We start from the raw sequence: 18,575 nt of genomic DNA on the forward strand, positions 1-18,575 counted from the left end.
TAACCTGGTAGTTTGCCTCTTTGATATACCAAAGAGATAAAGACTTTGAAGTTTACAATTAGGCTCGGTTGAAATTTAAATATCACAGTCATAATTCACGCAATTTCGGGATTTTTAAGTTATTCTTGTTAGGTGAAGCTTCTGAAATTATGACACTATACCACTTTGCATGATTATATTGCTATTCTTAGCAAAATTCTAAAACAGGAAAACAGAAGCAATACGATTAGGGGTGTTGTGTTTTTGCAAGTGTGTTTCTTGGCTATATTTTAGTGTAAACTCCGTCTTTGTGACGGAATATGACATGAGGACTCATTTCATGCTAAAATATATTGGTAAATTACAGATTTGCATTTCATATATTTTTGTATAAGTACGCACAGTTTTTTGAACATTCACGTCAATTCATTAAACCAAATTACACAAATTTCACACATATCTATTTATAATAACCAAAGCAGAAAATGAAAATAGAAGCGCCCCAGAGCAGAACACAAGTGTGTTAGTCTCACTTTCCAGTCAAAGATGTGTAGTTGTCTCATTTTCCCACTGAAAAACAAATGCAACACCACCAGAGTGTACCTTTCCATGAATCTTTCAGAACCTCTGTATTTTCCTGGATCTCCTTTCCATGCATCCACAGCAGATAAAGTGGCCTATCATCTTCTGAGCAGAGTGTCCCAACTTCATTCCCCTTTAGTACCTAAAGTGTGTACATCAATTTCCTGCAAATGATTTTTGTGTTGTCCATTGTGCTAACAATTCTCGGTCTGACGTCAAGTGCATCACCAGTGAGGACATTGTATCCTTAACCTCTTAACGGCCACCATCTAGACAACACCTAAGGTGCATTTGGCACATGTCCCACCTCGGCAGTAAAAGCTACTTTAACTTTACTACCACTCAAAATCTGTTAATTTCTCATCACATCAAAGACATATATCACACCACCACCACCCACATCTCCAATGCAGACTTTATTAACCTCGACAAGGCTCTGCCCATCTTTGCTGTGACCTTGCATCAACATCTGACCCTTAATGCGCAAGTGAGTACCTTGTGCTCTTTTCCCTCTTGGGTTGCTCAACACTCCCATGAGAAATATATGCCAACTTTCACTTGTGTACAGAAAGGAGAAAGAGGGGGGAAATGCAATATAAAATGAACTGCAGTGATCCCAATTTTCAGGCATAATCCTAAACATGTAGAACTGTTCAAGCTTTGTTTTTTGTAGATTTTGGGAACATTGCAAATTTGTTCGTTGCTTGTTCCAATATCCAAGACGCATGATACACAGACTCCTTGTAAAGCTACAACACACAACCTTCGTATTGTACACAAAACAATTTGAGGGTAGTATCACCAGGCTTTATTATGTAGTTCGCAAGCCTCTATTTGGTGTCTGCAAAACCAAACCCTTCTGACGTATCTAAAATGTATTGATAGGCGACAACACTCGTCCTTGGAGACATACACAAGACTGTATTTTGCTCCACAACACCCAAACTGTATGACTTTTCTTAAACTCCACCTGAGGCTACAACAGCCAAGCTTGCCTGCCTTGCATGAATCACAATCTGAAGTTACAAAAGCCAAGCGTGCATGCCTTTCAGGAATCCCTATACGGAGCTATAAAAGCCAAGCCAAGCCTGCATGCCTTTCAGGAATCACTTTAGGGAGCTATAAAAGCCAAGCCAAGCCAATCCTGCATGCCTTTCAGGAATCACTCTCTGCAGCTACAACAACCAAGCCTGCATGCCTTACATGAGTCAATAGCTGAAGCTATAAAACCCAAGCCTGCATGTCTTTTAGGAATCACTATCTGCAGCTACAGCAACCAAGCCTGCATGCCTTACTAGCCTGCATGCCTTACTTGAATCAATATCTGACTCTACACCAACAAAGCCGGCATACCTTTCATGAATGTGACGCTCTGGCAACCAAGCCTGCATGCCTTACACAAATCAAAAAGTGAAGCTACAACAACAAAGCCTGCATGCCTTACATTAATCACTGTCTGAAGTTACAGCAACCAAACCTGCATGACTTACATAAATCAATATCTGCCTCTACAACAACCAAACCTGCATACTTTACATGAATCACCATCTGAAGCTACAACATCCAACCCTGCAAACCTTACATGAGACAATATCTGAAGCTCTAACAACCAAGTTAGCATGCATTGTATGAATCGCTATCTAAAGCTGCAACATCTGAGCCTAATGCCTTACATGAATCAATAGCTGATGCTATGACATCCAAGCCTGCATACCGTACATGAAACAGTATCTGAAGCTTCAACAGCCAAGCCTGCATGCATTACATGAATCACCATCTCAAGCTACAGCATCTAAGCCTAATGCCTTAGATGAATTAATAGCTCATGCTATAACTTCCGAGCCTGCATGCCTTAAGTGAATCACTATCTAAAGCTACAACATCCAAGCCTGTACACCTTACATGAATCACCATCTGAAGATATGAAGTCCAAGCCTGCATGCCTTACACGAATCCATCTGATGCTACAACATCAATCAGCTATGCCTTGCATTAAACTTCATCTAAAGCTGTAGCATCAAAGCTTGCGTGCCTTACCCAAAGCAATATCTAAAGCTACAACATTCAAGCCTGCATTCCTTACATGGATCACTATCTGACATCACAAAACAAATAGGCATGCATTACATAAAATGTGATCTGAGCTACAACTTCCAAGCCTGCTTAGCTTTCAAGCCTTACGTGAATCCCTGTCTGGGACCACAACACCAAGGCCTGCAAGCTTAGTGGTGATAGCTCAATGGAATGGTGTCCATAACTCTCAATAGTATGGTGTCCTTTACTCTGTGCGATGGCCAGCCATCAGTGTGGGCTATTTTACTTTTGTTTTTGTAGTTTGTCTGGATCTTGCTGCATGACGTTGTGGCACTAATAATTTTTAAAAGAACTTAATGAAAAACAAAGTATTCAAATCCTTCTAACATGCTAATTTTGTTTTCCAGGGTTCACCCGGTGCTAAAGGGGACAGAGGAGAGAGCGGAAGTCCTGGTCTCCAGGTACGATTACTGGATGTGTATCTTCTGCGTTCTTAGATAGGGCTGTGGATCTTCCCTTCATGAGGAGTCAGTCTGCACATAAGACAGATTTATCAGTATTTGACAGGCTGTCTCAACTCTTCATTCTAATCTGTTTTTTAAAAAGCCACTGGATTGTCACATAGTACCCCCAGATTCTACACTCGTTTGGTGACTGTCATTGAAACTTAATGTGCTGCTCTCCTTGGTTGACTGGACAAAACACTCAGGCTCTGCTCTCATTAGCCTGTAACAGGCTCTGTTACAGAAACATCATGTGCTGCTCTCTTTGGTTGACAGTCCAAAACACTCAGGCTCTGCTCTTATTGGTTGACTGTACTAACAATTTCAGACTCACTTCTCATTGGCTGACTTGTCCAGAATACTGTTACAATGCCATAGTTGATCAGCTGTCCCAGAAGGGAACAATTCTAATGGTAGTAATAATTTGTAGGTAAAGAGATCTGTAGTAAAGACTCTACATGTAAGGACGTTTGAAGGTAAGTTGATTATGACTAGACAGAGACACATCGCTTCGCCTCTGCTCGCCGACTTCCAACCGTCAATCTGTTCATACTCATCTCAACCTTCCACTGCCTGCCGATGACAAACATAAGCTCTATTGCAGACGTCATACACTACAAGTTTACCTCAATTTTACATGCTGTCCTACTGATTATCTCATGTGGAACAATTTTGTTTGTATGTGTCTTTGTGCCACTTTTCACCAGAGAGCCATTGGTGAATGAATTCATTTCATATTTTGAGACTGTTTGGAAAATTAGTAATTTGAGTAAACATAATCCCCGCAGATTGCGCTTTTAAAGAATTTTGATAGTGGGTTGAGTTGTGACTTTGTTGACAAACAAATTGGAAATATTTCAATGGTCAGATTTGCCTCACCATTTTTTGCGGGGAAATCATCAATCAATGCAAGGTGCTTCAAGGCTTCACAATGAATTTTGCACCTGGGTTTGTCTAGTTTACACTTTGCATGCTTGCTCAAGATCACAATCCTCACATAGAAACAGAAGGCCTGCTATATAGTGGTGGTAAATCAAAGCTCTGGCAAGCAACCAGTGCATAAGCAAAATAGCTATTCACCAACTAGCAATAGTGTACAAATTGACAGTACAATCACTAAGTACAGACAATTTAACCAATGTTCAGCCTCAGTCACCATGCTTTTTAATGCTTTTAATGCTACAATGTATGCCCCTCATGCCTAACTTGTGGTTACCCTTGACTACAATGCCAACCTTCATCGTTTTTGCCTAATGCTAGAGAGACCAACATCTGGCACATGAGAAACCATCTAAGGATACATTATCCAAACCTTAAGATCACCATGAGCTACCACTACAGACATCATGGGCTCACAGTGAAGATATACATAAGGCTTCATAGGAGGCTAAACCACTGATCATTGTGTACAGTAGACTCAATCTAAGGTTACAGAACCCAAACCTAATGATGTACATAAGATGAGATCTGAACCAAGACCACTCCACCTAAAAGATGTACCTGTGACTCGCTCTAAGTCTAGAATATCCACTGTCATCTAAATTAGACTCCTCTTAATGCTGCAATCCTTATGCTGTAAATCAGATATGAACTCAGACAACATAACCCTACCCTCAGAATGTGCACAAAACTCCATCTGAGGCTATAACACTTACCAATGTTTACATGGCCCTCCATCCAAGGGTACAACTTACAATCTTATGATGTACTTGAGATACTAGCTGAGGCAAGACGTCCCTACCTTCAAGGTATATGCAAGACTCCTTCTGAGACTAAATTACCCATCCTCAAATGTATGATTCTCCAATCAAGGTCATATAATTCAAACCTTGTTTTTGTACACAGAAAACATCCTAAGACAACACAACACAACCCTTAATATGTACATGAGCCTTGATCTGAGGCTAACATTCTCATCACCATGTACAGTAGACTCCATCTTTGGCGAAACAATGCAAGTCTTATGATGTATATGGAATGTGCCCAATGACAAATTCACCTCAGTCTCAAGATGCACATGATACTCCCATCTTGGGCTAAAACACTCATTAGTATGTACCTAACATCATTTACATTTACAGCATCAAAAATTTATAAAATTCTGAGATACAACCTGAGGCAAGACAACTCGACCTGACTATTATTGTATACATGAGACTCGATCTAAGGATACACCACCCACTTCTCATGATTTACATGAGATACCACATAAGATGATACCAGCTCATCCACAGTAAATAGACAAGACTCCATTGGAGACTAAAACACCCATCATTATATAAACAAGACTCCATCCAAGGCCACAACACCCAAACCTTATGATGTAGATACAACCTGAGGCAGCACAGCCTCAGCCTCACAATGAAGAGAATGAGACTGCATGTGAGACTAAAACACTCATCGTTATGTACGTGAGACATGATCCAAGGTTACAACACAGAAACCTGATGATGTACATGAGATACAGCCTAAGCCAAAAATCATACCTTATGGTGTGCATGCAGTACAATCGGAGACAAGACCACCTAAACCTCAAGATGTATATAGGATCATCTGAGACTGAAACACATATCATCAAGAGACTTCATTTTAGGCTGCTACATGCAAAACGCATGATGTTCACAAGATAAGACCTGAGACAAGTCCACATGGCCTTCCAAAGGTACGTGAGATTCCATCTGAGACTAACACATGCATCATCACATATAAGAGACTTTATCCAAGGGCTTGTCACACAAACGTTATGATGTACATGAGATAAAACCTAAGGCAACTCTACCCTCAGAATGTACACGGAACTCTGCCTGATGCTAAAACTCTCTTCACCATGTACGTGAGATTCCCTCTAAGACCACTCTAGTCTTGAGATGCACAGGAGCTCTATCTGAGAACAAATCACCTATCAACATGGCTACTACATGCCAACCTTATGATCTACATGAGATATGATCTGAGACAAAATCACCCCCACGTTTATGATATATATGACATCCACCATCATGTACATGGCACTCCATCTACGTCTAGAACACACAAACCTTATGATAAAAAAAACATACCACCCTTAAGGTCTACAAAAGACCCCACCTGTGGATAAAACACCCATCATCAAGTATTTCAGACTACTTTCACTGCTTTAACACTCAAACATTGTAATTTGCATGAGATATCACCTGAGAAGGTACCACTCCACCCTCAAGTCTCCATCAGAGTATAAGATACTCATCAGTATGTGTGTAAGACTCCCTTTACGGTGGTGCTGATTTGTGTTACTTTTTCTTACAAACCATCGCAAATACCAATTTGCATTGATTTGTAAATCCCAAAAACGACTTTGCATCAGGTCTGCGTTGAAAAACAAATGCAAACCCGACATAGACCGTTTGGACATCTGGGTCTACCTGTTCATATTTGTGGATGTTTGCATATTTTGCTTATCTGTACTATTTATGTGCCAACTCTAATTAAAATGTGCAAGTTTAAAGTTTAAATGATCATTTAAATTAAATTTTGCTTTCTCATTTTGAATTCTCTTGGCTTTTCTCTTTTTAATAGTGCAGCAATTTGGGGCATTCCTACTGCAGTATGCGGACATTCTGCATGCCTGACATCATTTTTACTCCTTTTTTGTTTAAGATTTTTTTAAAACCCTGATCAGAGTCCATCAGTAAAAACGCAGATTTATATAAATCCAAATTTGATAGTAAATAAGAATGTAAAATCCACTTAGCATGTTTCAAACGGTTGTACTCAGACATGATTGTTAAAAACGAAATATACACTAAAGGCGAACAACTCTAGTTTTGGAAACATTCAAAATACAAGGCCCACTACAAAAATGGGAGGACACCCTTATCTCTACTCTTGTAAATTTCAAATGAATTTACCCTGCCATGCTCTAAAAATCATATTGTCGCACAGTGGATCATCTGCTAATATTGCTCGTCTTGGGTGATGGTCCTTGCACCATCCGATAATGTTTTTTTTTAGCTACGTGACCCATGTGTTACATCCTTACTGGGAGCAGGGTCAAGAGCTTACTCCATACTGTATGCAGTGAGTGAAAAGGAGAGCTTTTTGCACCTCCATTCAGCATATTACTGAATGCTGTGTACAGCACACAACTGAGCATCTGCACCCCTTGGACGGCACTTGCGTCTCTGCGTGTGGTCACGAGGAGGTGCCTCCTGCAATTAGTCTGGGTCTCCAGAATTAACAGACAGCAGTGGAATTTTGCAATCCCGGTGGAACGAAGAATGTCACATCTGGGCTTCTTCATTTGCCAAATGAACTTCTTGGTTTTCTGAAAAAGAATATGGACAAGCCTTATACCCAGTTATTCACAAGGTGGTGGCCACCCCACAGGATGTTAATAGAGGTTTGCAATCTATGATAAATTGGAGTTGTTTCATGAGATGTCAATTTTGGGTTGAATCTTATCTAAAGGAGACAATCACAAGGAGGTGCATTGGAGTACATTTGTTCTGTTAATTGTTCTACCATCTTTATCCCAATGCTACCGTTTTCACCCAGATTTTTGCCCTTAGCATTTTGATCGTTTTCTGAATCCTGCAGCTGAAATTCTTGTTTTACTCTTTTCTCCTTCTTAGGGGTAGTTTAGTGTCTTGCAAATTTTCTACAGTATTAATCCTAATTTTTATTCAAGAGCTATATGATCTCCAAGGAGGTATTTTCCCTTTTTTCTACGAAACACGTACTCTTTTAAGGAGAATCCTGACACTTTTTTTCACATATAATATTTTGTGCAGGGTGGCCTGGTGACTACTGTAAAGTGTTGTCCTTTACTTCAATCAACAATGGACCTCAATAGACTTTTTTCAGTGTTCAGTCCTAGTCACCGGATTGCTCAGGTGGAGCTTTCAGTGCAGCATTGACGGTCACAGTAACATGCTCTAGATTCATTCTTGCTGAATATCATTACCTTGATTCAAACTGCAGTCGATAACTTGTACATGAAGCTGCAACCATGTGATGAAAATTGCAATTCGGCAATTATTGGATCTCTTGATCCATTTTTTGATTTTAGACCGAAATTGATTTACATAATTTGTGATCATTTGGCTCATTGGAATACCCTGACGATTTGGAGGTGAAAAGACTGTCAGATTTGTGACCTGGCTACATAAATCTTACTTTTATCCTCTGAATGCTCCGTCTTGATGTTTGTTATGTTTCAGCCTCCACACAGTTTAGGATGAAGTTATGTTTATTAGTTACAGAATAGGCAGGTACATTAGCAACATCATCTCATTGGCTCCCCTGGATCATTCTGCCCAACCATCACCTCTGGAGCCCCACATACCTCTCCGTTCTACATTCTCCACTCACACCTCTTTGCCTACATCATAACTTACATCATGACATTTTCCAACAATATGTGTTCTATAGACATAACACATCCCCCTTCCTCATTTTTTTTACAAGTGAATGCCCCTCCCAAAATATTCTCATACAACAGAAGCGTATAAAAAAAACCTATATAAATACACATACATATAATGTCCTAAACATTAGAGTGGAACATTTTCTGAAATATAATCTTTTAACCATACATGAGGTTTCCTGTCCCTTATGGATTCTTTCTTCAATGTCAGATTCTCATCAGAATTCAAACAATCCTGAGCAGAACATTCTGTACCACCCACCTCATTACTGGGTCTTCTTGGTGATCTCTCATTATCTAAGATGGTGAATTCTTGCGTGATGTCCCTGTCCACATTACCACTCGAACAACCTTCACTCTGCAAACCTGAGTTCACACCTTCTTTGGTCTTGTTCACATTCAACAAATCATCAATTATCCAGGCCTTAACTGAATGATGATTTGTTGTGGAAGAATGTGCCAAACACTTTGCATTTCTTCTAAGATTCCATAGCCTTCCATCTGCCATTGCGCAGCATTGTTTAATATTTCCCCTACCTCCATTTCCATTTCCACAGAACCAGCTTTCTTTCTTATGAATATAACCAGGTTTCCTAACCCTCATCCACTGGCTGACAACAATCTCACATTTCTTTGTACCATGTTTGGAGTCATACCAGTACTTTCTCTTGGATTGCAATTATTCTACTCTTTCTTGAAGCAATTCTTCAGACCAATGCACAATATTGGACTTAAATACCCAACCAGGTGTGTGTTCGGTCCTACGGTTTCTACCACGTTTCAGAACGTAAGTTGAATATCCTGTCGGGTCACACACAGACACCCTGTATGCCCAAACCATTTTTTCCACTGGAACCTCCCAACTGTTCTGTTAAACAGCATACTGAATGGTGTTTTATAACCATATTAAAGCACTCAACCATAACATTACTGTTGGGATTGTACAATGAAGTGGTCCTATGCCTGATGCCCAGTCTTTTGACATGCTCTTTAATCTTATTGGAAGTAAATTGTATTCCATTGTCACTTAACAAGTTTGTTGGAATACCTTCAATCAAAAATGTCTGATTCAAAAATTGTAAAACCACATCTGTGTTGGTTTTCTCCACCACCTTGACAATGGGCCATCAAGAAAACATACCAATTAGTACCAGTATGTACTTACACTCTATGCAAAAAGGTCCCATAATGTCAGTGGCTACACTTTCCCATGGTGAATTTGGCCTTGAAAATTCACCTAATGGAGGTTTCAGTGTAACTAAAGATTTGTCAGCCGTTTTGCATACTTTCACTTTCAATATCTCCATCCATACCAGGCCACCAAAATGATGCCGTAACTTTCTGTTTGGACCTGACAATGCCAAAATGTCCTTCATGACTTAACCCACAATAGTCTTCTCTAAACTTTTTGGAGGGTTTACTCTCTCACCTCTCCAGACATTCTCACCTTGAAAATATCATTCAAATCCAACCTCCCATCATGGTTTCAAACAGTTCTCCACTCCAACCTTCCTTGGCCAAGTATTCTTCAGATACTCCCTGACCCTACCCAATTCCTCATCACTTTTATACTCAGCTTCCCATATGTCTTTGTTGATGCACATTTTACTGTAGTCTTGTACATATGCAATCTGATCTGCTTTCCATGAGTAACCTTCACACACATTTAGTTGTTTTGGCATTCTAGAAAGGACATCAGCAATTACATTTTTTCCAGGTATAAGCACACCTTTGTAAATATAGTCCTGCAATCTACTTGATAACCTTGCAACCCTTGCAGACAAGTTAATGGTTCCTTCAGTGGTTAGTATCTTCACCAGAGGTTTATGATCACAATGTAAAGTGAAACACTTACCACACACAAATGCTCTGAAATGATCTGCTGTCCAAACACAGGCTAGTGTTCCTTCTCTATAACGGAGTATCTCTTCTCCATAGGTGATAAAGACCTGGAAGCATACACTATGACATTTTCTTTTCTATTGTCTTCCACCTGAGTTAGGACTGCACCCAACTCTTTGATGCTCGCACCTGTTGTTATCACACTATGTGCACTAGAATCAAAACTTTTAAGCGAAGTAACATTAGCAATACACTCCTTGCTATTACAAAAATCAGATTCACATTCAGGTGTCCACTCAAAAGTGCTTCTATTTTTCATTAATTGCCTAATGTTGTATGTCCTGACAGCAAAATTTGGAATGTACTTGGAACACAATTCTGCTTGACCTATAAATAACCTCATATCATGTTTACATTATGGAGCTGGCATCTTTTTTATGGTATCAACCAGAGAAGGATTTGGTTTAATGCCATCACAATCAATTACATGTCCAAAATAGTTGACACTACTTTCAGCAAATGTACATTTCGAATATTCAGTGGTTAAACCATTATATATATATATATATATATATATATATATATATATATATATATATATATATATATATATATATTATTATTATTATTTTTTTGAGTGTATCATCTTGGAAAAAGATTGTGTGTTTCATTTTGGCAAGTAATTGGTGCATTAACCGTTGAAAAATGGTTGCCACCAACCACAAACCAAATGGCATCCTTTTAAATTAATACCAACCCTGAAGCATAATAAATGAAGTATATTCTTTGCTGTTCTTGGAAAGAGGGATCTTGAGGTATGCTGCAGCTAAATCAGTTGTGGAAAACCACTTAGCTCCTTTCAACAAAGGCAGCATTTCATTTATTTTAGGTAATGGAAATTGGTAGACTACAATGTTGTAGTTAAGATGGCACAAATCCACACATAGTCTAAGTTTACCGTTGCTCTGTTTCATCACCACCAAGGGTGAAACTATTCTGATGCCTCTATCTGTTCTGTTTTGTCAGCAGTGACTAACTGATCTCTTAATGTGATCAGAACATTCCTACGCTTATGAGTTTTAGTTACAGCACCTTTGTGGAGTCTTATTCTATGCTCAAAACCCTTTCAATTTACCAATCTTCTTCTGGAAAACTCTTCAATAAACTAATTTATGTACCACATCCATTACCAAAACCGGTTCTATGGTGTTAGGCTCTAGTATGATGTGTACGTTTTTCTGATCCCTCAATTGAAGAACTGATGGACCTTTTCTTTGAAACATACATTTTCCCATATGTATGGCGGTTCTTAAATTCAAACCTGAATCAGCAATAACCAGCAATATCGATCCTTTCACCTCTGTATCCTTCTGGTTCAATGCCAGAAGAGAATAATTTAGTACACACTTTATTAAAGAAGTTTTTCTTCTATACTTCTTCATTTATGATTGTGTAGGGTGAACCCGAATCTGCAAATATTTTTATGCTCACTCCCCCAATCTTCATCCAACATCCAGGTTTGTTCTCTTCAAGCAAACATCCATCACTAATGTTTAAAAAGAGTTTCTTCTTGAAATCCAAAACATCGTCATCATTACTGCTACAATCACTTTCAAAATCCTCACCATCCTGTACAAATTTTACCAATTTGGATATCCTCCTGCATACCTGACTATAATGACCCACAATGCCACATGAGCCACACTTAACTTTCTTTGCAGGGCATGACTTGGCGAATGCCAAAAGATCCACACTCCACACCTATAAAACTTGGTGGTTCTCTATATATCTTGGAAAACTTGGTATTTTTCTATTCAAATCTTTGTTTCCCTCCTAAACTCGGCTTAATATTTGCCTTTACTCTGGCAACCATTCCATCATCTTTCGTTTCTGCCTTCAAAGCATTTGCGCAACTGCTAAACGTTTCTGCCTTACGTACTATAGCCAGTATGTCATCCAAACATGCTTAACCATTCATCCATAGTCATTCTTGGATCACTGGATTTGAAGCGTGCATTACCACTTGGTCATGAACAAGGTCCCCTAACACTCCGCCAAGCACACAGTCTATGTTTAACTTCTTTAACTCACTCACATAATCATCAATGGATTCCAATTTAAGTTGTTTCCTCTGAAAGAACTTATACTGCGTGATACCAGTACAGATCTTTGGAGCAAAATGCTTATCAACATTAGCTAACACAATAGTAAATACATTACTATCACCCCCACCAGTAACTGGTTTGTTCATCTGATTATAAGTTTTTAGATGTTGTGGAACTAAACAGTGCAATAAAATGTGCTTCTTGTGCACCACAGATATTTTCCCATCAGAATCCACCGTCTCAATGTAATTAACAAAATTCCCCATCCACTTTGTCCATCTTAATGCTGGGCCATACTCTGCCGGTGGAGGACTTAAAGAAAATGCCTGTGGACTAATTTTTCTTCTTTTTTTAAATTAAATTAAATACACATTGTAGAATTGTTCAGTGTCTAAAGTACTGATCACTGTCCATTCTTCACCACATAACCGTAGTAATCATGAGGGAACACTTAAAATCTCTTTCTGTTGCAAGATGCACTTCTCCCCAAGTAGTGCTCACATCAGATTTGAAATCTCAGGGGAATGCCACAAAAAAAAGAAAGGAACCTCCCTCACAAACATAGAACAAATGAGCCGTAATATTCAGCAGTGCCGATATCCTTGGGCATTGATTACAAGACTGGAACGCTGACTTCTCTAAATACCAGTGAGTTGCGCTTAAAAGAGGAAGCACACAATGCCTGGACACAACGTTGTATGTCGCCCAAACCAATATGGCCAACCCTTGTCCTAAGGCAGCATCCTGACTTGACGCATGTTTAAATATGTGCAACACACGCGCATGTCAGAGCGCAGAGCAGCTGAAGCTTCCTGTGTCCTCGAGCCCGGAGCACGATATGGTTCTTGACCGGGGCACATTGATCCACACTAAATCAGCCACAAATCCCTCATATGCCTCCAGTAAGTGACTCAGTGTGCTCCGCTGGTGCCCTTATAGCTCTTTGAGGCCCCTTCATGGTCAGGTACCTCTGGAAATCAAATGGCTGCACTCGTTGTGGTTTAGATAACAGTTACACTAAATCTGCTTGCTTCTTGACTCCTTAGTTCTTTTTTGAATCCCACTCATTGCCGTTCTTGTTGTGTTTTAGCCTCCACACTGTTTAGGCTGAAGTTAACTTTATGAGTTACAGAGCAGGCAGGTATATCAGTAACAGTGCCTCCGCGGCTCCCCTGGATCATTCTGCCCAACCGTCACCTCTGGAGCCCCACATAACTCTCCGTTCAACATTCTCCACTCACACCACTTTGCCTACACCATAACTTGCGTCATGACATTCTACAACAATGTGTGTTCTACAGACATAACAATGATGACCCTAGAATTACTTCTGTATCAAAATGTCACCGTCAGTGGAGCAAATAGATCAGAAAGATTTTTGCATCATTTAGATCTGTTGTACTGGCACAATTTGCACTGTCTCATCACCACTTATGTCGCAGGTGGTCTTTTGATCTTCTCGGAGTTCACATGTATTAAAATCATGTTCATGAAAGAAAATGTTGTGAATGACTACTTTCAAGAACTTGTTTATCATAAAGTGTGAATGTATTTTTCAAGATTGCTATTAGTCTCTGCAACGTATGAAAAAGATCCTTAAGTTTATCCCACAGTGAACCACTGATTTCTGTCTATGAACACTGTTCAGGATTCCTTATTTGTTTATTGGGGCGAGTTAATTGGGTCCGAGGTGTAGCACCCTCAAACACTCTATTGATTTAGATGACTGTCTCAAACCACTCAGACCCTGCTTTCATTGTGTGACTGTCGCTGCACCTTCACAGAATGCTTTCCTTGGCACAGCAGGTAGCCAGCTCTGCATTGGTTATCCATGAGAAATAATGTCTCAGTAAGGGCTACCAATTAATTGCATGTACCTGGGGATGGACAGTACATCTGTTCAAGCTTAGAGGGGTCCCCCAGGAGGCCATGGTTTACTGGACATGGTCACTCTAGAGAAGCTATTGATTGAATGAATGTGAAGGAGGATTATCTGCATTGGTTCAGTTTTTTGCTGGATTTCTGTACGCATTTTAATTTGTAAATATTTCAGATTTACTTACCTTTCACTATGTTTTTGCAGGGCCCTCCTGGACCCCAGGGATCTCCAGGTCAAAATGGATTGCAAGGATCACCGGTAACATCTCTAGACATCTCTCACCAGCCTGTGCTTCAGTCTTGCACACTGTCATCCCTTTCTCTTTCTGTCTTTCTTCTGTTTCTTCCTGAACCCCTGTCTTTTTCTTGGTCCCACATTTTCACTCTAGCACAGTCTCTTTCTCCTCATTATAGTCCTGTCATTGTCTCTCCTCCTCTATGACCATGTGTGCCTCTCTCCGGATCTTACTTCTTGTCTATCTATCTATCTATCTATCTATCTATCTATCTATCTATCTATCTATCTATCTATCTATCTATCTATCTATCTGTCTGTCTGTCTGTCTGTCTGTCTGTCTGTCTGTCTGTCTGTCTGTCTATCTATCTATCTATCCATCCATCCATCCATCCATCCATCCATCCATCTATCTATCTATCCATCCATCTATCTTTCTATCTCTCTATCTATCTTTCTACTCATTGTGTATGTATTCCTTCCTCGCCCTCATTTGACTTTTGCTATTTCTTTCTCTTAATATATTTCTCAATTTTTCTTCCTCTTCTCCCTCCACTTTTTTATCTCATTATCAAAATAAATTCACGTTAAATTAATTTTCTTGAAAACATATACGTATTAAATATAAAGTAAACTGCTGAATTTATAAGTTATCACTTTTCAGTTTTTGACACAACGTTGTGCCTGTCAACATAGTTGGGTAAACATACTTGACATTGCATTTCGTGTCTAACCTGATTAAAGGATTTGTCATACCCACCAAGAAGCTATTTCTGTCAACAATATGTCTGCTAGAGTGATGAGTTTTTTTTTTCTTTTCTCCATTTCTCGGGATGTATTTTTCTTAGAAAAAGTAGCTTATTTTCCATTTCGCTGTACTTGACATTTCCACGCTGTCACACTAGCTTGAAACCTGGCAACTCCGAGTGGCACTTCTGTCTGTGTCGCCCTCTTTAGAACCAAGGTTAGTGGTCACTAATATCTGATGACTACCTGCCTGTGTTTTGTTTCCTTGACATCGATGAGATGGTCTGATTTGTGCAAACTACTGCTCTTGGTCCAAGTCATGGTCCTCTTTTATCAGTGATGGAGAAGATACGCTGCTTAAGCATTTGATGACATTTATGCCCCAGAGTTTCTTGCGTTAAGCACATCTCTCCTTCAAGGACTGATGCGATTCATCCTTAGTCATATGTCTCAGATTATAGGATAGCAGTAGGCATTGTCAGAAAGCCTTCCTAAATTTTTCGGGAGCTGTGTATCAGTGTCTCGTTTAACAGTGTGTTTGGTCTTCTTGGCTGGAGACTTTCTTCCATTTCTTGAAGAGTGATAGGGTGTTTTGGGGGGCTCTGTTATTAATTAATGGCATTTACCAGCAAATATAAATTTGATAAAATGTATTTCTGGTCCTGATGAAACAGTTGAGACTGGACAATAGTAACCCTGCAACCTTATCAATCACTGGCTATGTGTGCACTCGGAGGTGTGCTTGCACGGATTATTCCTGCCTTTTGAGGTGTTTGGGGGTGAGGGGTTCATTGTATCCAAAGACACCACTCTAGGAAGTGTCAGTGTTGACTGTCTTTACCTTAAGACTTTCTTCTGTCACTATCTGTTGGGCTCACTTCTTGCACTCACTTTTGCCTTTCCATCTACAGGGCCTCCAAGGATTTGATGGAAATACCGGACCCCCAGGACCCCCGGGCCCTAGGGTAAGAGCTTTTGCATTGCAGTCACAATGGGCCCTATCTGTGGTTTATATATACTGCAGATTACAGAGGACATAGACAACTAACACAGATCTGCATAACACACCAATGCCGCACTACACATCACACTATTCGTTATCACCAGGTGCTTGCAAGGGACCAAGAGCCATACCAACGATTCTTGGGACTGATGCAAAAAGTTGGGGCAAATTTATTTTTATCATTTTTGCTGTTTGAGTGATAAGGAATAGACTGAAGAGATTTTGTTCCAGATCACAATGCAAAAAGAAGTTTGTACCAGAGTAAAAAAAATAATAATTGAGAAATCATTTGGAAATCATACGTGGGGCCAGACTGCGACAGAAAACAGGCTGTAGCATCAAAATAAAAGTGGCCCCTACTAGCGAATCAGGTAACTAAAAAAAGTGCCCCACAGTAGCAAATCAGGTCAGTTTTGAACTTGTACAGACACAAAGTGTAGGTTTTCCATGGTGGGGGAGGCTGCATGCATTTGTCCATGCTGCAAGCAATACTTATGGTAATATCAGGGAAATCAACAGTAAAAACCAGCTATCCAAACCATAAATAGGCCCAGAAACAGCCCAAAACCCCTCACACACTGATCAGTCACACCAGCCCTGCTGGAACTGCCAGATTACCCTGTAGGCCAGTCCGTCCTCACCACATGTAACATATTTACTGTTTATATACCTTTTTAAGTGTGGGATGGAGATTTTAACTAGGGATGTGTGAAATTGCAAAGTCCATGAACCCACAACCTTGCATACATTTTTAGGTCGAAGCCAACACGATAGTGCACCTGTCTAGTTGCTAACCCTTGGCTTTATCATTTGTAACTCACAATTGCTTGTTTTCTATCTGCTGGCTTTGTTTTAGGCTGTCCAGCATGCCTCTATACCTCATGTGGAGCACTCCCTGTTTACTGTATTCTTCCAGGAGTGCTCACCTTCAGTAAACAGTCCTTTAAATATTGTCCTAATCTTGTCACTTTTCCTGTACATTCAAAGACAGAGGTCAAATGTCAGGCTTTGTCTTTCAGAGAACAGATGTTTACTCTTCTTTCTCTGACTTCAAAGTGAGAGCATGTATCTGACGATCTGTTAGTGAAATGTGCAAATATTTCAGAATATATCATAATTAGGAAAGCACAAAGGAAGCACATTTCCCTATAATTCTAAAGTGTGCTGGAAAAAAATATTTTAATATGATGAAAACAAATCAATAAACTAAGTGTTGCCATTTCCATGTTAATGTTTGTTCACTGTGTTTTTCTATCAGTACAACTGCATGTCTATGCAAATGTGATGGTCATTTCAATTGAAAAAGAGTTGTCTGTAATTTCAGTCCACTGCCACACCATGCATAATAGTCAACGACTCAATGACATTCTACTCCACTTATGCCACTCCACAGTGCACTGCCACACCACGCATAATCCACTCTATGCCATTCCACTCAACAACACTCTTCTACACTCTGTACCACTCTATGCCACTCCACTCTGTGCCACTCTATGCCACTCCACAACACTGTGCCAGTCAACTCTACGCTACCCTATGCCACTCCACTCTATACCACACTACTCTACTCCACCCTACGCTTTTATACTCCACTCTATGTCACTCTAAACCACTCCACTCTATGCCACACCAATATACGACACTGTACCATTCTACCCCACTCCACTCTGTGCTACTTCACTCTATTCCAATCTATGCCACTCTGGCCACTCCACTCTGCTCCACTCTCTGACACCTATGCCACTCTACAGAACTCCACTCTATGCCACTTTACTCAACTCACTACACTACACTCTCTTCTACTCCACTCTATAACACTTTATTCTACTCTACTCTCAAACACTTTACTCCACTTTACGACATATCACTCAACTTAATACTTCACCACTCCACCATACTCTATAACACTTTATGCTACTCTATGCCCCACCACCCCACAGCACTCCACTCCCCTCTGCTCTATGACTCTCTGCTTTTCAGCACTCCACCACACACCACTCTATGCCCCACCACTCTATACCCCTCCAACCTAAGCCCTCCATTCTGTACCACTCTACTCTACGTCCCTCCACTCTCCGACACTCCATTCCACTCTCTGACAAATTGCGCCACACCACTCTACATCACTCCACACCACTTCATCCCACTCTACACCACTCATCTCCAGTGTATGACACTTTGCTCCATTCTATGCTATGCCGTGCCACTCTATTCTACTGTACGACACTCCACTCTACGATCCTTCACCATATGCCACTTCACT

At 40.1% G+C, this 18,575-nt stretch overlaps 1 protein-coding gene across 1 annotated transcript in view; it reads left to right on the forward strand.

Moving 5' to 3' along the window:
• COL20A1 (collagen type XX alpha 1 chain) overlaps positions 1-18,575 on the forward strand; it is a 371,828-nt gene that overhangs the window by 319,559 nt on the left and 33,694 nt on the right. Inside the window, exons 33-35 of the mRNA XM_069243200.1 lie at positions 3,003-3,056; positions 14,533-14,586; positions 16,221-16,274. Coding sequence (XP_069099301.1) covers positions 3,003-3,056; positions 14,533-14,586; positions 16,221-16,274 — 162 coding nt within the window. The remainder of the gene's footprint in view (positions 1-3,002; positions 3,057-14,532; positions 14,587-16,220; positions 16,275-18,575) is intronic.

The sequence above is a fragment of the Pleurodeles waltl genome, chromosome 7, assembly GCF_031143425.1.
Source record: "Pleurodeles waltl isolate 20211129_DDA chromosome 7, aPleWal1.hap1.20221129, whole genome shotgun sequence".
NCBI lineage: Eukaryota > Metazoa > Chordata > Amphibia > Caudata > Salamandridae > Pleurodeles > Pleurodeles waltl.